The sequence below is a fragment of the Astatotilapia calliptera genome, chromosome 18, assembly GCF_900246225.1.
Source record: "Astatotilapia calliptera chromosome 18, fAstCal1.2, whole genome shotgun sequence".
Classification (NCBI taxonomy): Eukaryota; Metazoa; Chordata; class Actinopteri; order Cichliformes; family Cichlidae; genus Astatotilapia; species Astatotilapia calliptera.
Genome location: NC_039319.1, coordinates 10308606 through 10332735, shown reverse-complemented (window position 1 = coordinate 10332735; position 24130 = coordinate 10308606). Strand labels below are relative to the sequence as shown.

The 24130-nt window shown below is 37.9% G+C and overlaps 2 protein-coding genes across 3 annotated transcripts in view; both read right to left on the bottom strand.

Annotated features, from left to right (window-relative positions):
* The window catches only part of ankrd12 (ankyrin repeat domain 12), a 40119-nt gene extending 27549 nt beyond the window's left edge, over positions 1-12570 (bottom strand). For both annotated transcript variants that reach the window (XM_026150142.1, XM_026150143.1), the window contains exon 1: positions 12359-12570. The gene's annotated coding sequence lies outside the window, so the exon portion shown is untranslated. The remainder of the gene's footprint in view (positions 1-12358) is intronic.
* Positions 12571-14298: 1728 nt separating this feature from the next.
* ndufv2 (NADH:ubiquinone oxidoreductase core subunit V2) lies at positions 14299-22955 on the bottom strand. The gene is made up of 8 exons (XM_026150145.1): positions 22797-22955; positions 19890-19943; positions 17885-17947; positions 17110-17226; positions 16867-17035; positions 16334-16443; positions 14586-14662; positions 14299-14496 (listed from the first exon to the last, which is right to left on the bottom strand). Exons 1-8 carry the CDS (start codon positions 22836-22838, stop codon positions 14403-14405), a joined length of 726 nt encoding a protein of 241 aa, XP_026005930.1. The 5' UTR covers positions 22839-22955; the 3' UTR covers positions 14299-14402.
* Positions 22956-24130: the final 1175 nt, after the last annotated feature.

Sequence of the window (24130 nt, the reverse complement as noted above, 5' to 3'; positions counted from 1 at the left end):
TCAAGCAGACAGCTGATTATCAGAAGTGTGAGATGCTGGAGAATATACTCCGGTGTCCTGTTATATTTTAGATAGCAAGGAGTTTATTAAACTTTACCGAAACAATCTGCAAATTTCATTAAAATTGAATAAACTATCATCTTGTCTTTATTTTTAGTTAGCACCTTAAAAGCTTAAAGCTGTAAGCTAATGATAGTTATATAAGAGCAGATGCTGCTGGTGCAATAAGCTGTAGTTTACGTCCAGTGGATGATGATCTGATTAGTCGACTAATCGCATAAATAATCGGTGACTAGTCGACTATCAAAATAATCGTTTGTGGCAGCCCTAGTTGGTAACAAAAACTATTAACTGAAAAATATCCTGTTTAATACATGTTAAAAAAATGAATTAAAAAAAGCCTCATCACTGTTGCAACATGTTTGCTAAAACAAAACGCCCTCCTTTTCCTTTCAGAGAATTTGTAGGCAATGATTTAAAGCCCCTGGTGGCAAAGACATTACCTACATGACTATGAAACAAAACACATCTGCAGCTAACAAGGTGTCACAGCCACAAGGAATCCTATCCACTCGGTTCCATATGAGCAACTAGCTGGCCACAGTCTGAAGAATAAACTGTGAGGCAAATATTGTGTCAGTTTTCATTATGACATTCAAGATACGACTCCATCTACACCTGTCAAATCCTATTAAACTCGATGAGCTGCCGATCCGATCACAAGCCCGACACATGGCTGCCTGCGCAGTGCCAAAACCACAGCTCTGCAGTGCCAGACTAAGCTTAGATGAGACCAGTGTGTGCGGAGAGGTTGAAAAAGCAACTTCAGCTTCATGCTGCGAGGAGTCTACAGATTACATAGCACACCAACCTTTTACCTTTGATTTAAACCTCTTAAGTCAACAATGAAATACCAAAATTGCTCTTGAATAGCTGGAAGTTAATCAGTTAATTGTCTGAAGGCCTGGTTGAGTAAAATATTTAAACCTCTCCTTATTTCAACACTATAGTCTTAATGCTTAAGAAGACACAAGATGCCTTGAATCAACAACGCAGAGACAGCAACCATTTTCAGAGGTGGTATATTTTTTTACAGTCAGCCCCACAAGACATGCAGCATATTAATGTTTTTTTTTTTTTATATACCAATTTGTATTCTAAAGTGTTTCATTTAAAGAGTGAGGCTGTGTGGAGCTAAAGGACAAACTCAGAAACATTAGATATTCATTGAAAGGAGTTAACCATTTACCTTTCCTTGGTCATTTTACACTGAAAGTGGATGACCTTGGTACTAAAATACATCAATTAGCTTAACAATTACATGAGGTTTTACAGCGTTTAGGACACTTGGTTAGATTTGTCCATTACAATGCACTCAGTGCTCCTGCGTGATTTCATATTACTGTGCTTTAGTGTTTTGATGAAGTGGTCAATACTGGAGCACTACATAAATCCATGGACCATAATACACCACAGCCACACCATTAAAACCATAAAGAGGTGAGGTAAATAACATTGGTTCAATGTAATGTTCTGCATTGAAACCTTAGGTCTGGGGATTCATGTGTGTGTTATGGGGAATTTAAGGTACTGTATCGTCCTTTTACATCTCTGTTGCTATAAAATCAACCAACACAAAGCCTATGTTAACGCACCTTTGTGCAGGCCTCCAAAAAGGTGACAGTGTATAGCTTGATGGCAATGATGCTTTGCTATGGGCTGTAAAGTTAGCGTTAGATAGAAGAGATGCTACTTCGACTGTTTTTAACACTCGGTTTCACTTCAATGTGAAGAAGTTCTGTTTATTATTACTTCCGCCTTCTGTACAGCACAGGCTAATCTGTAGCTGTAGTACATGAACAGCATGAAAAGAAAAAACAAAAACAAAAAACAAACAAACTGCATAGCCCACGTTGCATGTTGTTCCACATATTTATGAACCATCACCAATGCAGTGCCATACTGAGCGTCTGATGTTAACATGTTCCACCATTTTAATGCTGTTTTAGACAGCTGGGAGCAGTACCAAAAGGCCTCCCTGTCTGGACAACGTGCCCCACCAAACTGCAAAACCAGCTGAGCGAAACTCAAGGTGGGAGTACGATCCAAGTCTAACTGAACCACCCCAGAATGTGTAAGAACTTATTTTAACAGATATCTTCAACATGCAGAACCTGCAGACAAGGTAAAAGGTTTTTTGCACTGCAAGATTTCTGGTTTCTGTTTGCAGTCTGGGCTAGGGCTGCACGATTAATCGTTAGAAAATCGCGATCTCGATTCATACTTATGTGCGATCTCATTTCCAAATGACAACGATTTTATAAAAAATTAAAAAATAAATAAAAACACGACGACGATTGTACCGCATTTTGATCCGGGACGTAGTCTGCACGAAAACAAGCGCTCACTCTTCCGGCTCAACAAATGACAAGGGCGGAGCCTTATACCACGTGATACAGAAGCTGTGCCGTGTGATGCTAAAATTAGCAGAGAAAAAACAACTGAGAGCACGTCAGGGATGACGAGAAAGTGACAGGAGAAAATCCGTCCCAGTCAACCACCCAAACATCAATAACGGGAACCTTATACAGCGCTTCCCTATACCCGTCGAACTCCCGCAGGCACAAAGAAATTACGGAGGCTATCACTTATCACCTGACCAAAGATATGGCTCCCATCAACACTGTGCAAAACGAGGGATTTAGGAAAATGATCAACACTCTAGACAAACGCTACACAGTGCCATCCCGCAACTATTTTTCTATTGTTGCACTACTTGCTCTATACACGCAGTGTCAACCAACGGTGGAGACGGAATTTCAAGCAGTACAACATTTTGCGGCAACAACAAAATGTGAGACATTTATTGTTTTTATGTTCAGTCTCAACTGTTACGAAGTTGATGTGCAGTTAATAAGTGCAATAAATATTTGTACTGGAAAAGAAAATCGTGAGAGAATCGTGATCTCAATTGTAAGCCAAAAAAATCGTGATTCTCATTTTACGCAAAATCGTGCAGCCCTAGTCTGGGCTGTATTACACAATCTTGTTGGAGCAGTTGGTGGCTGCATGCAGATCAAAAGAAAGAAATCTTTGGGAGTGTCCTTCAGAATCTGCCAAAGTTCCCATGTCTGTTTGGGTGGCACAAAAGGAGCCTACATTTTTCATTTTGTGGTTTATTAGTGTATATAAGTCAGCCCCTTCCAAGTTTGTTTAATCTTTACTGTAATCATATGCAGAAACATGAAGAATTTCAACAACTGTGCCCAATTTCAGCAGGTTAATTCTAAACATATCTGAACTGCTCTAAACTGTTTTGTGCATGAAAAAGGGCCACAGTTGATTATACTTCAAACATGCATGTTGAACACATGCTTTGCTTTCATGTTATTTAATCAATAATGTTTGTTTTCAATTGTGTCTATAAAAACAAAATGAAACTGATTAATGTATAGGTTCTGCCACATAAAAATGTCTTTCCTTATTACTACATGTGCAATTAACTTTAATAACAAAAAACCCTTTAAATTTAATGGGCTGGCTGTAGCTCAGGAGGTAGAGCTGTCATCTACTTGTTGGAAGGTTTGTGGTTCGATCCTTGGCTGCTCCAGTCTGCATGCCAAATATTCTTGCGCAATATAATAAACCCAAGTTGCTCTCCAGTGCATCCACTGGAGTATAAATGTGTGTGAATGTTAGACAGAAAGCACTTATGTAGAAAAAGCATAGACAATAGCGCTTTTATGAATGGGCGAATGAGGCAAGTTGTATAAAGTGCTTTGAGTGCTCAGGTAGAGTAGAAACAGTGCCAACATTGCTATGTTGCCGTTGCTTCAAATATTTTAAACAGTTAGTAAGACATAAAACCCATCATCAAAGGCAACCCTAACTCTTATGATAGGTGTATAGGTTACTTCCTGTATAATAACCCTAAGCGATCTCAATTGTAGCCTGTTTTCACCTTAGCTTTAAACCCATTTAAAATGAAAACTAGCACAGTCATGGATAGCATAAAGCAGCATGCAGAGTACTGCCAATGATTAGCACAATCTGATCACATTTCTCCACTCAAAAAGAGCTCAGTGACGCGATTTATTCTACAACCAAAAGGAATCCACTGAAATTGTCCAGTGAATGAAAATCTCATTAACCTATTTTACAGCAGGAGGGTCCTCAGCCTTCCGAAAGCATGGTCACAAAACCGAGCCAGAGTAAACAGGATATGACTGCTTTCTTTGGCATCAGTGAAGTGAAAGCAGTCCATGAAGAATGCAAAGAACACACCCACTGTCAAATTGTCTTTTTTCACAATAAACTAGCAACAGACAGATATATCTCTCACTGCTCATTCATAAAATAAAACTTTAAGAGCTCTTTAATAATTTAAAAACCTACAGCATTGTAATACTGCAACCCAGTCTGTTCCTTCCTTCCTGTGCGCATGAGGTGCATTCACAGTCACGCAGGAAGGTCACAGGCTCTCGAACTGTCGGCCTTTAAAAGCATACAATAGATTATCAAGCCGTTACACACAAAGATAATGCACTCAACGTACCAAACAAAAACAACACTTTGCACACATTCAGCTGCTGGCAAAGGCCAGCACATGTTGTGAAATCAGGAGGCTCCACCCTCTTCACAGACACATGCACAAGCGCACGCTTGCTAGGCCTCTTGAAGACGCAGATACTCGGCTGATGGAGCCAACTGCAGGTTCTGGTCTAGCTTGAGGCACATCACATCATGACCACTGCTTGCTTTCATGCTCCCTTTTGAACTGCAACCCAATAAGTGTAGTCGACAAGATGAAGTGAAAGTGATACAGAACAGAATTTTAAGCTGCCTCAAATAGAGGAAACAGATAATTTCTTTGGCTTATTGTGCTTGGAGTTTTTCCCATCACATTTGTTGTAACCTTTTTAAATTTCACTCCATCTTCTAAGATGACCAATCTTCACCATCACAAAGCTTAAACGGCACAGCCACAGTAGCCTCAATAACCAATAATGCCAATTTATCAATACTCAGTGGGCAGTGGTGTTCACTTTGCTGAAGAGTGAAGAGTAAAAAACAAAAAAAAAAAATGACTGTTTGGGGGGGATTTCCCTGAAGATATGGCCCTGCTGTGAGCACTCAAAACAAAAAAGAGGAACCCCAATCAGAATGTTAGTAAAGTAAAACAGCTTTATTACAACCATAAGTCATTCTTGCTCTTTGTTGCTGTGAAATGCTGCAATATGGCAAAGATCAGACCAAGCAGACAACATATAGGCCCAAAATACCAAAGATAGCCAAGCTAAAACTCTCAATGTGAAGGACTCGAGTACAAAAGGCACAAGTTTAGGTCTTAAACAGACTGCTTATGTTTCACATGAAATGAACCAATACATTTAGTAAGCTTAAGCTCATATGAAATCATTACTTTCCTTCACTCAGTGATGTCCAAGTCATCACTTTGTGTCTAGGCTTAACCCTAAACCCGTGAAGGGTTAATACCTTTCTCTCTTGTTCTCTAAGAGAATGTCTTCTAAATAGCTTAAGACATTTTCCATTGCACCGATCTGCATTTAGAACCCTCCACCTCCATGTGAATGTTACTCCTTTAATCTGCCGCCTCTTATTTTTCCCCTTTCTTAAATTACTTCTCACCCAAAAAATGCATAACGCACAAAACATTTGATATGGCAAGTTAGGCATTGTGTTATGGACTAAAACAAATTACAAAAACAAAATCTTGTATAATACTGGAGACAAAAACAATAAAAACTGGAAATAAGTATTATGTACTTTCCACTGTATGAAAAATAATCCAAATGAACAACTGTAATGCAAACAAATTTTCTCAAGAAGTGCACTGTAAAGAGGAAATAACGTATGCCCTTACATAATTGCTCAGGCATTACAGCACCTTAGTCAATACCCTATTCTCTAAGAAGCTTATAGTCTGTCTGGAGAGGCTTTATACTATAGATGTCATGCTAACGTTTTCCAGTTATTTTTAGAGCAAGCCCTCTTTGTGCTTGCATTATTAAGCAAGAAAATATTGGAAGGAGTCTAATAACAATCTAAGAAATCTGAAAATTTGACGTAGCTGGACTTTCAGTTCAGTATTAACTGTGTACTTGGGCTGCATTTCTTTACAAGCGTCTGCATGGCTCTCAGCACGTTTCTGTCTATGCCTCTTATGACGATCTGCCTCGACGGCATGTGTAAAACTGATGTGACTGCAGATTCTTTCCCACCATCTGATTTCCATGATCTGGCAGAAATAAGAGGAAAATTAGATTTTTGAGAATCCAGACCTGTCACTATGCATGCGAGTGTGATCAGAAGATAAATGCTGGCATTAAATATTGCCAAGACAGCCAGAGAAAATATTTCAAACTGACCAAAACTGCTCTGTAATTAATGTCTCAACCACAGCGCGACCGCAAGAAGCAATTATTCAGATGATCACTTTATTACTATATGACATAAAGCTACAATGTTAAATACAAAAACAAAATGCTCCGTCTAAACATAAGTAGTTTTAACTTGCTTAATGACATTACTTTTAAATAACAGTTTTTCTGCAGATCAAACACTTCATCGTTACAGGAAGTCATATCACATTGACATATGGATTGATACGCAGTTGTGACAGTTGAGTCACAATTGAATTGCTGTTTAACATGCCCCTCCTTTATGGCAAAGTCTCACCTGCAATTGACTACGCCATGAGACAAACTCTGTAAGGGATTTGTAGACGAGCAATAAAAGCTAATTTAGTGTCTGAAGGAAAGAAGGATGAGTGAAAATGAAAGCAAAAGCTTTGGAAGAGCAACACAAACAAGATCCAATCAATTTGAAAGAGGAAATTAACATATCATATGCCAGTTCTAACAAAAATACTCTCAGAGAACAACAGGTCATATTCTCTTGCGGAAACTGGTTGAATTTTAAATAAAAAAAGAAAAACAAAAAAAGATTTGCCAGCTGGTTTGTGAAACTGATCGTCATCAAGCTACATGTCAACCGATATCTGCCCACTGGCTCTTCACCCCATACATGTGCTAGACATTTTTGATGAAGGTGTCAGCCAGCTTATTATCAAAAGTAGATTTTTAAAAGTAAAGTTAGTCATATGCCTGTGAGTAAATACACTATAATAGAACTGTCAATGCAATGATAGGATGGGCAGACTGGCAACTGCAGACAAAGTGCATTAACCTCCTATGACCTGCCGTCCACATATGTGGACATCACATTTTGGGTTATTTAGACAAAAATACTCAATTTTGCTCAACCGGGGCCTGATATCCATTTACGAGGACATTATACTGCTACTGTTCTATCAAAATTTTAAATGAATATCCTCATATGTGGCTCTGATTCATAAAAAGACAAATCAGGTAAAAAAAAAAAAAAAAAATTAATCTGGTAATTCTTTGTTTTTACATTCATTGGGCCCCAATATGCCCAAATATCAAAGAGAAATTAAAAATGCATGCCGTGGAAGAGTTCGGGTCTTAGGAGGTTAATGTCATTATAATTTCAACGGCTTCTGGAATAATGGGCAATGCCTGCTATCTAATGGCAGAAAGGTGCCCATTTACCTTGCAGTTTGACAACAATGTAAATTCAGCTTGTTGGGAATTTGGGGAAGAATTGCTCTAGTCCTTCCCTAAAAACTCTAACTTACTGTTTAGTGGACCATGAACCAAAATGGCCAAAATGGAGCCTTTGGTAGAAAGATCTATCTCAGGAAAGTAAAACCCGCTAGATTTCTGAAGATCAACCTGTGGAAGGATCAATGATTGCCTTTGTCTCCAGATCGCCCGGTCCACTTTTGGCAAACTGTAACATTTGACCATTTGCTCTGAGATTCTGCTGTTCACCCCATAGCCAACTTGCAGGCCTCTCAAGACATGCGAGTCCTCATGAGCCTGGGGCTCTTTTCACCCCCACATGCAACCACAGACTTTATGCAATTAGACTGAAGAGGAACTTTACTATCAAAAAACACCCACTGGTCAGGACATGCAACCATTCATGTTTTAATGTACTAAGCCTACCTTTCCCTACCTCCCTCACATTTTCTAGGTGTTTGTTTTTCATTTTAAATTATATCTAAAGGTCAATAAAACTCACAAAAAAAGACTAAGTTGAAAAATGTTGAGCTGTCTTACCGCACCAATAACAAAGGTAGCCAGGCAGAAACAGAAGAAAGTGAACTGGTGCATCAGCAATGCAGACATAACAACAAAACAAACACGACAATGAAGTATGTCTTGATGAGTTTGACATGCTGAAACTTTGAAGGGGATAGTAGTATTTACACAGCTTTTCTCTTGTCCTTTTGTGTTGTTTGTGTGTCATCCGGCACATGTGCAAGTCTTTTATTACTCCTAAGTACTTGTTTGGGCAGCTATTTCGAAAAATTTAATTATTTTAAAACCCCAACATCAAAACCACTAACAGGTCAACAATGAAATGTTTTCTGGAAGCCTTTATATAAATGTATTTATTAAAAAAATAAATTAAAAAAAATATCATACTGACACCACCACCCACCCAACCATTGTTACACTATGCACAGAGGTTAACAGTAGAACATACCAAACCCTAACCCTAATGCTATCTTTAATTTCACTTGGGACTGATTCATTTAAAATCTTGAGGTGAAAAGTCAAACAAGCAAGCAACTTATTGTTTTTGAAATTGCTGATTAGTAACACAACACCTCCAATAGCAGCCACCATGGCTGTTGGTAGCAGCTAACAGCAGGACAATGTATCCCAGTATTCTCTGGAAGAACATGAAAAGTAAGACAAACAAACAAACAAAAAAACAACAAAAAACAAAGAGTTCAAAGTATTGACTTGACCTACAAACTCTCTGGATCCCCATGCAATCTATCCTCTATCTGATGCAGCACAACAAGTCCAGTCCATGGAGCCCATACCCCAAGTCTGCTCAATTATGGCAATTCACATTGAGATCACAGACAAAAGCATCAAGCACAGATTGCCAGTACAAAAGCCGGGAATGGCATTTGATGCTCCTTTCCAGTGGCTCCACAGTAGTGCTTTACACATTCACCTAAGAAGCCTGAGATCCCCGGTTCAGTGCTGTGAAGAAACACAAATCCCTGTGGGGTTGTGTCATGAAGGGCAACCAGTACAAAAAGAAATTCATCCAAATTCAACATCTGGAGTTACCCACTGTAGCGATTCCTCGTGAATAAGGGAGCAGATGAAAGCAGCTTTTTTCAAATTTAATTCTCCTTTCTCTACTTGTTAAAACCAAAGTGTTTTCAGACAATTAAAATTGTTTTAATATTAGTGCTGACCAAAAGATGATCTAAATCTGGTACAGCATGTCAAGGAGTACGTCTGGCGGTTAATAGAAGGACAGAACACTGACTTTATGCTTCTGCTGGGAATTTATGTAGAGCTTAGGATGTAGCATATGCCGGTGCTTGTGCTGACTGTGTCAATGGCGATGTGCACATTAGGTTGTGTCTTAACTTTAACAGAGGAGCATGAATCTGATACACACGCAGCAAAGGAAAAGGTGCCATGGATTTATAACACAGGGCAAATGAGTGCACAGATGTGATAAAAGAAGGAACTGCCTTAATTGTTTAATCTAATTTTAAATCATTAGATTGAATGTCAATTTTGATTAACTGGAGAGCCCTAATATACCCTTAAACCTATACGCCCCAAAGAACCTAATCTTTTGTAGAGAATCACACCGTTACACTGAGGTTATGCATTTTTAAAATCACCAATTAAGTAATACAACTAAATAAATGTTGTTTGCAATGAACAAAACGATAAACAAAAGCCAGGGCAGTGCCTTTTTGTTACTTAAAACTGACATTTATTATTGGACACCATCATTTAATGAGAGAGTGAGAGAGAGATGTTAGTACAAACTCATTACAGAAAGTAAAAGAGTATTTTAAAAAACAAAAGTTCGAGGTGACACAAGCACACTAATGAAAAGCCTACTAATCCCACCACGTACAATTGAGTCCAAAACAGCAGTGACCAATCAATCAATCAAGGGAGAAGACAGCACTTTAATGCCTGAAGAATCATGTTCCCTAATATGAGAGTGATATGTTCTATTGATAAAAATCAGCTACTGCCAATTTAAGTCTATGAATAACATTTTTATTTACTGTTCTGTCTATATAAAATGTATGTAAAGGAATAGCAGATTAACAGTGGACTACATTTAACAAAACATTAATATGAAAAAGTATCATGTATTACTACATCCTAACTTGCTCCTTAGTACATTGTTAATAAGCAAATAATTGCAGCATGGTCCTGGTGATTTATCTAAATTGCAGCTGAGGTTAAGGTTAAGTTTTAAAAAATGATTTAACAAGATTTATTCTAAAGGAATTGTAATTACAATTGCGCAAGAATTTACTCATCATTGAGGACTCACCATTTAAGGTATTTAAGTGCTGTTCCTTAGTAGTAAGGTCAATTATGATGTGTCATGGCAAACTGGAAGTATGCTTGCTGTTATACAACCTTCTATAATCTTAACAAATTCAGTTTAATTAATCAGTTCCTGGTTTAAGGTCAGCTAAAGAGTGAAATTACTAAATATAACTTTAACTGAAATGACAAACAGATCACCCTGTTTTAAGAGTATTTTTCATGCATTCCTGTAAGATTTGGTTATTTAAAAGGCCACAGACGCAAGCTGATGCTACAATCAATTGTCAGCACAACAGTTGAATTGTAACAACTAATGCTTTATTTTAGTAACTCTCAAATTGTAAATGGAGGTTTCTAGAACACTAGCAGTATTCAAGTCAATATTCATGTCTCCAAAATTAAAATAAGCCCCCCAAAAGAGACAATAAGAGTATGCGTTTCTGACAGTTGGTTTCTTATGGTTTTATTTTTGATGTAACCTTTAAGCAGCTGCTCGATTAGTTAATCTCTGAATATGACACGTTTTCATGTTTGAATTGTGGTGCTAAATAGCATTCTTCTTCATGATCCCAAAATGAACATTTCTTGTAATATTGAAAATGAAACAATTATTTTAAAATGGCCAGTTAACTGTATTTACATGTGCTGTTCCTTAACAAAGACATAAAAAATATATTTTACATTTAATACTGTTGTTTTTTTTAACTGTATGAAAAAACAGATTAATTAAACACCATTACAATATGACCATTACACTGTCTACATACTGCATTCAATATAATAGTATAAGACGAATACACAGTATTTTGTATGAGACAGAGGTCACTTAAAAATACTGCCACTAGGACCAATTTCGGACTGATTCTAAAAAAAATTAAAGCTTAATTTAACAGTGTAGACGTGCTGCAATCCAATAAAACTCTTTAACTTAACGTATGTTCAATTTCAGGTTGACGTTTCGGTTGATTCAGACGGGTTGCTGCACAGATAGCCATGTAAAGACAAGCAGCTTTTGTATCAGGCAACACACCCCCAAGATGTCACAGTCACTGCCTGGGAGGCGCAAGCTCCGGATTTCTAATAGCTATGCTAGTTCCTTGAGAGAATTTACAAATCATAACTACATTTTACAGCATATTGACTGCTACTGTCCCGCCAAACTACGCTGGTTGTAAATAAACGAAGTGGCGTTGGCTCGATCATTGCAGAAACCACCACCCACCAACGTTAATGCCGCTCGTGCTTCCAATAATCAAAAAGTAATGTTGTTGAGCGCTAAAATTCGCAACTTGGACATAGATAATAAACACGAGCTGTGGTGTTAGTTGATTAATCTGGCGGTGAAATTCGTCTTGCGAGTAAATATGTTGTCTAATGCTAGTGCTTGGCCAGGACAAGGCAAATTCAAGTTCACGTTTCGCGATTAAACAGCAACAGTCAACACAGGGAGCACAGCACAGCCCGAGACAAAAGCCCACTGCAGCTCCTTTACTGCCCTCACAACGATCCCCCTCCCCAGCGCTTAATCTAAGCTAGCTAGCGAGCTTGTTCCCAGACCTACACAGTCCCGTTGGCTGTCTGGCTGTCTGAAGCTAACCCAGCTCGCTCTGCTTCGCCCCGACATTTTCCTATCAGCGCTCTGTATCCTCGCTTTGAAAGCACCGAGCAACTAAAGGCAGTTACTGGGGTGGAAATTTCAGTTAGCGTAGAATAAGTCCTCAATGTGTGTAACGCACGTGGCGCACAACTATACCAAGCCCACGCAAACACATAACATTCCCATTTTCGCACGCAGTTTACGTCAAGTTAGCTTAACGTTAGCCAGCTTGCAGTACAACATAGCCAGATTGCTAGGATTTTTTTACCCATCCTGATCCGAGGCAGTCAAACAAGAAACCTCGTTTTGCGCTTACCTTTAAAAGGGGTTACACGTTCCCACCGACTCATTCAGGTTCCGCTATATGTGACTATTGCGCAATATTAACAGTTAATTTCCTAAATACTGGACGTTAACCGTACCCTACGGCTGTGTGACGTTCATCGCTGGTTTTGAAAACATCCAAGCAGTTCGTCGCTCGTCCTCTCGGAGAAAAACCTAGCAAAACATGCAAGCGTCATTTTCATTGGTAGGGAGAAATCATGTGACCACCAGAGCACCACCGAGCTTATAAGGTCTGCGTCTGCTGGATAGACTGTAGATGGGTATGTGTCAAACGGTTTAACTTTCATTTAACCGAAGCCGTGAGTAAATTCGCATCTTTAATTTTAAGAATACGCTTTTTGCTGAGACATGTTGTACGTTAGCGGTGTGTGTAGCACCTCAAAGTGGCTTTTGAGCGTGTGTATTTGAACCGAAAGGAGGGAGAGAGAGGGAGAGAGAGAACAGGAATGGGCACTTGACGTCATCTTTTCCGCTGCTGTGCTGCGGTCAGTGGGAACTTTCTCGAAGATCACGGCTGAGGTTAACAGAGGAATGGCGTTTTCCTTCTTTGTCGTGAGCATGGCTGCGGACTTCAGGCCGCAGTTTCAGTAATTAGCCGATCTGGTTAAGTCGACCTATTAGCCCGCCAATTCAGTGTATGAGCCAGCTTAGAATTGGTTGCGCAGTGACATTTGCATCATGTTGCATGCATTGCGCATGCGTCACCGTGCATAATGTTATATGTTGCAGAGAAGAGCTGGGTTGAAAGCGTATTGGTACGAGGAAAGTGGGGGAGGGGTACCGGCTAGACATGAAAACGGCCTCGGGATGGGATGAAAATGAAACGACAGGACCAGTTGTAGGAAGTGGGGTGCTGTTCAAGGCTAAGGGGGCTGTGTTTATCATGTAATGTCTTGAATGAATCAACTTTAAAGGTGTTTAAGCAGGCGGAATCTTAAGGTCAATACGTGGTTCTTTTGTTAATAAAGTCAGTCACAATGATACTACCCACAGTCTAATTTGGAGTATATTAATTGGACATGTACTAGATGAAATAATTTTTATATTATTCCTGTCAGAACCATCAGGTAGTCTCTACTAATGTCTTAAATGTATGTCCAGAACCAAATATAATGAAACAATGTCAATAAACCACATTTGAAATGAACTAAATAGAGGTAACATGTAGTAAAATAACTTTACAATTTAATCATAATTTGTTACACCATGCGTAGCAGCATATCTGGTGGTATTTACCGTTTACCAAAGGTTTTCTTTATGAATAAACAATTTAAATGTCACTGATCCACAGTAATTGAAAGACATCTAAAATTGGTCCACTAAAATATATTTACATCCAGTAAAATTCAGAACAAAATATTAAGGACCAAAAATGACTTTGGTAGAGCTAGTGTTAATTAAAAAGGCTTTATACTTTTTGTTTTAGCATGTGTAGTACTTCAATAAACATCTAATAGCTTTAGCTTGTACTGTGAGCTTTTAATTACATGATTTTTCCATAGGGGCATACATGGTAGGAAAATGCATCTTATTGTGCATGTGCTATGCTGTAATTTTGAGATGTCATATTTGAATGAATTTGAGTGTACAAAGGATGTGATTCATACTTAAGTAAAAACCCTTCATAAGGTTTCCATAGGTGGCCATCACTGAAGTGGCAATGACAGTGGAAACTGTCACATAACTTACTGAGGTAGAAATACATACTATTTATGTAGTATCACAATATGCACAAAAATATTTAGCTTTAGGCTTACATTGACGTATTAAGAAGCTTTACTATTCCAGTCCTTTAGCCAGCTTTGCTTAGAAGTATCTAGAAATATAACAACTGCTACAAATCCTGCATTTCATGTTTCCAGTTTTGTTTTCCTTGTTGGAATCCATGTAAGTGAGACACTGACACCTTGAGAACATGTACAGGAACAATTTATTTACACAATATATCTGACTTAACCATAACAGTTTCACTGACAGCTTGCCTTTGTAGCAAGCAGAGAGTGGCCCAGAAATGTCTACAGGTCCGATCTTACACCGAATCCTGGTCCTTTAGGAGGCTCTGTCAGGGAAGTCAGTCCGCCTGCAGGCTCACAGGAGAATCGGCCACTCCTATAGAAAAAGAACAAACTTCTTCATCTACAATCAGTTCAATGACTTTAAAATTATATAAGAATCTATTATGCAAATTGTGCACGTACCTGGGTCCTGGTGGAGGGACTCTGCCTGCCTTAAGCTCATCAATAATATCCTCGATATCCTTTGGTGTAAGGTCCTCCTAGAATAAGGGATGAGAGCAGCTTAGCTTTTGGTCATCTGATGGTCCATGTTTTGATTTTCACATCCTCCAATCTGTAAGAAGATCTATTATATTCTAAAGACAGGGGAATACTTTAAATACTATCTTTGTAATTCAAAGGAAATTATGATGATTTATTCTAAATTGAATAAATGGATAAATACTACATCAATGTCAGATTGACCATGTCAGTCAGTGACTGTATTTCACCCAACAGCAACTTTTCCCAACTTTCAAAATATCTTATTGTTGATCTTTAGGACATGCAGGGCAGCACCAATTTATCAATAGTAAGATCTATGAGCCTACCAATATCAGCCTTGTTCACTAAAACAAGAATACTGACATCTGCAGTGATATTTATAGGCATCAGTGGCTGATATGTATCTCTTGTATCATATCAGTTTTCCCTGACTATAAAGTATACAGCATAACAGACAGCTAATCGACTTTAAAACAGGAAAGGATTTTTGTAATGAAGATTTTTTTTGGTTTGGCTGCAAGAGGAAACCAAGAAGAGGAAGTAAACAACAACAGAAAAACGATAAAAAGGGAAAAAAAAAAGTACATATACCGTCTTCAGCTTATTTTAAACATCAGTATCGGGCCAGAGTTTCATGATCAGCGCATCCCCAGTTTTCCAATCAATTATTTTTTATGGCCACTAATAACTATAGCCAATAATAACTCTGACTTTAACTGTCAGTAAAGTTCAAACCAGCTCTGACAGATTTAGCTTTTTTTCCAAGTCGTGCTAAAGAGGATACAAGTGTCAAATAGTGCTTTTTTTAATTAATTATTTTATTTTATTTACAGTACAGCTACTTTATGATATTGCAGAGCTGAACCATAGTGTTAAAAATGAATGATATAGACTTGCCCAAAACCATTATGGCATTTTTTTCAAATCTCACAATGTTCTTAAGTACAAAGACTGAATCGGGTGGTCTGCTTAATTAATACTGCCTGTGTGCTGCTCCAAAGCTGCTTCTACCTTCATATTTAGAAGCCCCTGAACAACCCGACACAAGTTCAAGCTCTTATTTGCAAACTGTGTCATCCTGAGTAAAACTAAATGTGTAATTGATGACTGAATTAATCTAATCTCCAAAGGCTGTGTGTATGGCTTGAGTGTTAATTATTCACATAAGAAAATGCCAACCTCAGCACAAGGTACTCTTGGTATTAACACATTGTGCCTTTTCTCGCTAATGATGATACCTCAGCAAGCTGAGGTGTTGCGGAGAATTCCTCCTTCACAGTCATCTTTAATTGGGTAATTCACTTCAGCTCGGCTTGCAATAACTAAATGTCCCATGGTAGAATTATTTTCACATGGTTAACCACAAAAGAATCAAAAAAGAAAAATTTTGACATCACACTTGGTTGATATTTTTCCAAACTAATATAATGAATAAGAAAACACTCGTGTTATAGCTGATTATTTCTCTATTTTTTTCTCCCTGCTCTTAATTTCCTTAAGAGTCTTCCATGTTGCAGGCTGTGTCACACCTGCACTGTTTTCCACATGAGAGGAGAACTCCAGAAACGGTGCTCTGTACACATTCTTTGTGAAACTCGTTTGAGCTTTAATCTAATTTGGTTAATTTAGTTAAAACGTTCATCTGCACAGACGACTCGAGCACTCACATAATAGTTGTCGTTGATCTGAACCATTGGAGCATTCACACAGGCACCCAGGCATTCCACTTCTATTACAGTGAACATCTTGTCTGGAGTAGTCTCCCCAACTTTGATACCTGTGGAGAACCAAATGGAGAGACGCTTCATATTCAGCTAGTCTCATCTGACACTCTACAGATTGTCTTACTAAAACAACAAATATTTTTAACTCGAGCACTAAAGCCTGACGTGCCACAGCTGTTAGCCACATATACGAGTTAAAAGGAAGAGTAAAACTTCACTATGGTTGACTTAAAGAACAAACCTTGTCCTCTATTAAATGTAACGTAGGCTCAAGTGTGTTGACAGTTTCCTTGCTTGATTTCAATCTTGTTTGATGTTACAGCTTGATATTGTTTGAATACCAATGGCAACTGTATATTTATACATTTGTTCTCAGTCTCTGTTTATCTCAAACATACACAATAAAAAAAAGTTTGTTTTCATCTGTTTTCATCTCTTCATTGGTTTCTCAGCATAAAATGGAAAAGCACTCTTACCAAGTTTGTTTTGGATGGCCTCCACGATGCTGTCTGAGTTACAGAGCATGCAGGGTGTTGTCGTGCAGATTTGAATGAAGTATTTTCCCACAGGCTTACGTAGGAACATCGTATAGAACGTTGCTACTTCATATACTCTCATTGGAGGGATTTCCAGCACCTCTGCAACCTGAAATACAAAATTTATATAAAATGTGTTGACGAGCATCACTCTGCTGGAAAACACTAAAAATATGACTGTGCCTTGTTCATGGCAGAAATAGGGAGCCATCCATGTTGCCTTTGGGCCAAATCCAACACGGGGATGGTGGCTGCTTGCTTGTGTCCTTCTGGGTACATTGAAGTGATCGCCTCAATCCTCTACAGTGAACAGAAAAAGATATTTTTCCATAACTGTATTTCCCATTTTTATTTTAACAATAAGGCCAATTTATACAGTGAAATAGTCCTAATATAATTCATGTACATGAATTAAATGATACTATAATTGTAGAGTACAGTACAGTAGTAGGTAGGCCATCTATCGTTGAGCTTTTTTTCTACAAAAATACCAGGAAAATACATTGTGTCTGGTGTATTAAGGTGGAAAGGCAATTAAATAACTACTAAATTAGTTACAAAATAAAGCTAGAGACATCTTAAGCCAGGGGTGCCCAATCCCGGTCCTCGAGAGCTACCGTCCTGCAGCTTTTAGATGCATCCTTGTTCCCACACACCTGAATCAAATGAATGGCTTGTTATCAGGCCTTTGCCAAACATGATGGCATGCTGAAGAGATCAAACCATTTGATTCAGCTGTGTTGGAGTAGGGATGCATCTAAAAGCTGCAGGATAGTAGCTCTCGAGGACCGGGATTGGGCACCCAGAAATACCCAATCAACTTGGGTATTTCTGAAAAGAAATTCCAGCTTTTGTACAATAACACAAAATCAATACCTGCAATTATCTGCTATTACTGGTAATGAAAACCACATCAGTGCATTAAAAAAATACTGTTCAACACAGATGCGAGGCTCACCTTCTTGTTCTCCTCAGTGAACTCAAAAGGTGTGTCAGGGTTGTTGTCAGGAGTATCTCTGTGCTAAAAAAGAATAAGGATAACATTAAAGTAGATTAAACTTTATTTATAACAGACACACACATAACCGTCTTCAGTATATAATTATCTGTGTATATATTAAATCTTGTGAAGCTTCTACTGAGGCTGAATTTTTCCTTAACAGCTACCACTTTCATGCGTGAGTAACAGATCTGTGAGCTGCAAACAGTATCTGATAAAATATTAACAGTTCATCATGTAAGCCCAGAGGGAAACAGGTGCTACTACCCAACGAGAGAACAGACTCAACACAGACAACTATTATTTCTGCTTCTGCACACACTGCCCCCTTGTGAGCAGCAAAGCTCCTTTGTGCAATAGAAAAATTGAGGAGGGAAGAAATTTAATGTTTTTTGTTTTTTAATTTAAAGCAGCCAACCAATGCATTAATTAAAAAAGAGTGTCATAAGAATTTTTTTTTAAATCAAGCACAGGTTAAAAACAATGTTACTACCGGGGGACTATGGAACCAAGGAGAGTTTCCATTGCATGAAATTATCACAAGATGTTTTCGTGTGGCTGTAATGGCTCCTCCCTGGATAAATTAAGGTCTTTTGGAAAACAGATACCACTGGGATCAATCCTGCACAAACATACTGCAGAGCTGTGTCTTCAATTAATGGCTGAGCCTTTTTTTTTGTGCAAAATTTTCAAGTTAGTGACGCATGGACAAAAACACACTCCAAACCCACCCAAACAGATCAGGATAACAAAAATACAGCATAAGGACAATACTTGACACTGGTGACAGTAGGTTTATAAGTTCTAAAAACCTTTGCATTTGATCCTATCAGTCCAATAAAGGAGTTGGTATAGTGTTAACAAAGGTTTTATAGTCGTTTCTGAGCGTGTAGGTGATGTTTTCAAGTGGGACACATCTACATATCTCTGAGATCCATCTAAAAATAGGTAGTTGGAAGTCGGACTTCCACATAATGGTTATGCACTTTCTAACAATGCATAGAGACAGTTCCAGGAACTTCTGTTGGCTTTTTTCGTAATTGGGTACCAACCTTTAAAATCCCCTAATAAACATGTTTGAGGATCTAATGGAAAGAGTAGCTCTAAAACCTTTGACATAATGTTGGAAAATTCATGCCAGAATGCCTTTACCTTTGTGCAAAAACACAAACGCTCCTCAATGCTCTATAAACTCTGGTTTATATTTATTTAATTTTTGTGGCGTGATGTAAGTTTGATGGAGATTGTTGTAATGTCTGTCTGTATCTGATATTAATGGTTACATTTAAACATTTCTGACATTATTCCGACCATCGTTCTGCCTCAATTGTTACATGCAAATTGGACTCCCACTTCTCCCGTGACCTGTGTAACCCTGGTTTTGGAGCAGCACTCACTAAGACAGAATACACTTTTGAAATAAGACAAGGTGAGGATAAATACAGTTTCTAAAAGTTTTGTGATTAAAGTCTATGCTTGTGAAAATTTGTTTATGCATACACCAAGTAAAGAAAGCTGATATGGTGTTGCTGTTTAATCCTGTTTTATGAAGTCCATCAGCAAATCTTTTTCTTAACCCTTCTAAAATGTATTAACATGAATAATTCATTTTCCAATAATAGACAAAAATTGCAGAAGTAAGTGAACTTCTGCCCCAGTGTAACTAAAAAAACAATGTTAGTGTGACATAGTAACAGCTAGACTGACTGCGTTGAACAATGAGCAGTAACAATTAAACTTAGTAGTAATATAGATAATATTAGAAATGACTACAAATTGTTGCTGTAATTTACAAAATTTTCCATGAGCTGCTGATCTATAGTAACCCACCATGATGAGCTCACACAATGTATAAAAAAAAGCCCGTACAGCATCAGCGTGTACAGCATCCGCATGTACTCTCTGTTTTTGTCTGTCACCTTCTACACATTTTGTGCACTGAGGAACAGAAAGTGCTACTCACCACAAAAATGCCACCAGCTCCAGCACGTACAGCAGACTGATGCAGACTCCTGGCCTACAAAACAGAAGAAAACAGGTAAAATACCTAGTGATGTTATGGAGCTAAATTCAAACTGATCTCAAATGCCAACATTTCTTACAGTAAACATGCTACTTACATGCAATACTTTTGAGTGCATAACATATGTTAAAAATAATGAATCTAATTCATGACTTGCAGGAGTTCATTCTCTAAGACCCAAGTTTAAGTTGTGTTAGTTCAGCGATAACTAAAACCCCAAAATATCAGGTGGTGCAACCAAAAACATGAGGTTTTTATGTAAAACTAGGATAATGTTGAAGTAAACGTTAACTTAATTTCTATTTAATTTAAATTTCATTTTAAAATTATATGTGTGCCCTTGGGAAGTTAATACAGGTGTTCGAGTAAAAAAGTTTGAAGTGTTTAAAGTTTAAAATGAACCAGGAACTGGGAGGAGTTAAACTGCAGATGTCAAATTAACATTGTGATTTAAGATCATCTGTTAGTTTTCTAAACCTCTTATTTATTTTATTTAAATGTTAGTCTGTAGATTAAACTCCTTCAAGTCATATTTTAAACAGAACTGATGCACTTAGACATAATAAAATATGAATCTCACATCAATGACCCAAAGATTGCAAGAGTAAAGACTGTAGGTAATTGTTGACTGACTGGCTCAATGTAAAAGGTCAAATTTATAGTGACTGCTGCGCCTGCCTTGATTTGTACACAACTATACTATTAATAAAACTTTAAAATACATACAGCAATAAAATGGAAGGTTTGCGCTAGGGCTGGGCGATACGACCCAAAATTCAAATTTCAATATTTTTTAGCTGGATGGCGATATAAGATATATATCTCGATATTTTTTTATTCCATAAAGTAAGAACAGAAAGAGAGTTCTTAGTTAAAGCTGTTTCCCAGATGTCACACAGGCACTTTTATTAACATACAGCATAGGTGTACATGAAAAAATTACTCAAAAATATATTATGAGCATTTGTTAATTAATAATGCTCCATAAATAAACTAAAACAATGTTGTTTTTGTGCATAACAAAAAGCTCACAATTGTGCAGTCAAAATGTAAACTAAAGGACGCTGAGCATAATAACAACGACAGATTTCACAGCTGCTCTATTCCCAAGTTCTACTGCGTGACTGACAGCCTGGAGTTTGAAATGTAACCATGACTCTGAACAGGTGTCATTTATGGTCCTTATACACACAAAGTACGGTAATATTACGTTGAAGCACAGTACGTATTACTCCACAGCTCCGTAGTTTACCAAAGTCGTACTCAAACATTTTTGACAGATTGCTGAGCGCTGTGTTCCACATAAAATCGGTTCGCGGTCATCAAGCACAACCAGAATTCATACATCAGGCGCGCTGTCAAGTTTTGAGAAAATGCAAGGATTGTAGGCTGTGCAGCCCCTCTGGGCTGCATGGCGTTAGCGTGGTTAGCTCGTTAACACGTTGACGCCGTCCAGCTCCACGCACGGGGCGATGCGCAGTAACTCGTTAACGGAGATTTGCCGTGTCCATCTTGTCGCTGCCTGTAGGTGAAGCTATGGGGGAGGAGGAGTTGTGTTCAGTGAAGGATAGGCGAGCCAGAGTAACGTTGCGTAGAGACAAAAGTGGACGAAAGAGAGGCAAACTTGCTCCACAAGTATAATTAAAACGTAACATATACTATATCGATATAAACGATATTTTCACATCTTATATCTCGTATAAAAATATATCAATTTTTTTTTAAAAACTCGATATATCGCCCAGCCCTAGTTTGCGCCTAAAGTCAAGATTTTTGTTTTCTAGTATGAGAAAAAAATTATTTTGAGAAATCTTCCTCTAAAGCGATGAAGTGGAATTAAACTAAAATGTTTGTTACTGGAAAATCTTATTTACATAAAGTATGACACAATAGTGTAAAGGTGAGTAAAGTTGTGTAAAATAAACCTCTTCGTATATTTTAACGTTTCCCACTAGTCCGAAAGAAGATATGAAAACTTAATAACCCCAAATCTATAGATTTCTATTTCTAGTCCACTATATTTAGAAATTAATTGTACTACGTTTATACTACTGAATTTTCTTGAAATCTGAAGCTGCGAACAATTCTACATCACCATAATATTAAATATACATCTTGTAACACATTATGCCTTATTATTAAAGTTTAAGCTGCACAGCTGTATATAAAACAATTAAAATGAGTCCCAGTTGCAATGTTGGAGTGATTATACTTATATAATCAAAATTTATGATCTGATAGTACGATGTGTATGACTGTGAAATGTGACATTCTGCATAGTGAATACCTTAGATAGCTTAAGTACATGTACAGTAACAAATGTGTAGAATTACTACTTTACTAGTAGAAACTTTGCAGTATAATTGATATTTAACAGATCTAAAGCTTTTGCAAGCTGTTATTATACACAAAACTTCTTGTGCTGAGCCACTTTTACGTAAATCATTGCTTTATGTAAATTGTAAACAGTGTTATCTGATCCAAGTTTCCAGCTAGATTAATATTAAGTGATTAATATTGCTGTGTTTTCCCATACTGTGAATTTACAGTAGCCATGCAAGCAGTTATATAGGGTGAAGTTAAAGCCAACTGCATGTACACGAGCCTGCTAAAAACCCATTCTAGCGGCTATGTTTTCCTTTCGCTGCACATTTTTCCAGCGATCGCCTTTTAAAAGTTTGACAGCAGAAAGCTAATTTAGCTAGCATGCTAGTGTTACCCAACGTCATTTTGCTGAGCGGCCTCCACTGCATGCCCTTGTGAAGAGTCATAGCATTTTTTTTTCTCCAAGTTATCGAAAATTGCACCCAAACCTTTCCCCAGATTCATAAAAAATCACAACCGTACCGCCTGCGACACTGCAGAGCGAACAGCAGCAGACAGAAACATCTTGTCGCTTGAAGTTTGGTCCCGGTGCGTTAGGAAATGAACGGGACAGCGGTAGCCACCATCAACACAAGCGCGCTCAGGTTCGATGCATACTGTCTGACGCACCACGTGACGTCTGTACGTCTCTGCGTTTAATCGATCCCAGATTCAAGTTGGAGCTCAAAGTCAGTCAACGTTGAGTGTTTGCGAAAATTTCTTCTACATTCAAAAAACAAAATTATGCAAATATATAATGAACATTGTTTTTCTGTTATCATATTTTAAATTAAAGAGTACAAGAAATAAAGACGCAGTAAAAACGGTCAAACAAAATTATACAAAATGCTTCACAACAAACTTTTAAGTAATATCTAATATTACTTTAATAAACGTGCTCATTAAAAAGACAACATACTGCAGTAAAAATACTGATATACATTTAGTGGGATTACGTCTGGGATCTCTCTGAGCCTCTTTTTGTTTGCTGTGGTGATGAACAGGTTGACAGACAGAGGTCAGGAGTCTTCGTATATTCTGATGTAGTGAGAGTTGGTAGCAGGTGGGAAAAGCCTGGAGAAGTGGAGGTATGCACTCCAGGGAAAACGAATTATAGTCAGAATAGAACACATGTGCACGAATGAAAAAGACTGTGGTGAGACCTGCAGTATTTGAAGACGGTGTTTGTAACAAAAAGACAGGAGGTAGCTGGAGGTGTCAGAGTTGAGGATGCTCGTTGGGAGTGACCAGGATTAACAAGACTGGAAATCACTGCATCAGCAGAGCGATTCGTGGATGCAGTGAAGCAGGACAGGGAGAATGTTGACGTGACATAGGCGGGATAGGGTGAGAGGAAGATAAAACGCTGTGGCGACCCCTAAAGGGAGCAGCTGAAAGTAGAAGCGGACATTATATAATTGCGAATAATAATTTGTCTCAGGTTAAATTGTTATGACTTATTTTCTACCGAGTATAAAATATTTTTATTATTTCTGTATTTGTTTTTGGTTCTTTTAAGTTTTTCACATGTGTTTTGTTAGTGGAATATTGTTTTCTTTTCTCTAAGGATATTTTTTTTAACTGTGCTATGTTTGCAATGTCAGAGGATTAAAGCAAAGCAGGGTGGAAGCAGGGGTTTTACAGTGAGCTTTCCCATAAGCAATTTATGTTTTAAAAGACTAAGTTTTATTAAATGTTAGTGTTAAAAGGATTCAGGAGCTGTCTCTCACAGCAGACATGCATTGGGGATTGGGCAGGGTTTGTTTACTCTGAAAGTGAATAATTGTTGCATACCTCTCTATTATTATTATTTTCTT

Coding starts and splice junctions, on each gene's coding strand:
- ndufv2 (XM_026150145.1), bottom strand. CDS start 22,838: ATGTTTCTGTCTGCTGCTGTTCGCTCTGCAGTGTCGCAGGCG. Junction 17,948..19,889: donor GAGCTGGTGGCATTTTTGTG/GTGAGTAGCACT, acceptor ATTCTTTTTTAG/CACAGAGATACTCCTGACAA. Junction 14,663..16,333: donor AGATCAACGACAACTATTAT/GTGAGTGCTCGA, acceptor CCCTTATTCTAG/GAGGACCTTACACCAAAGGA.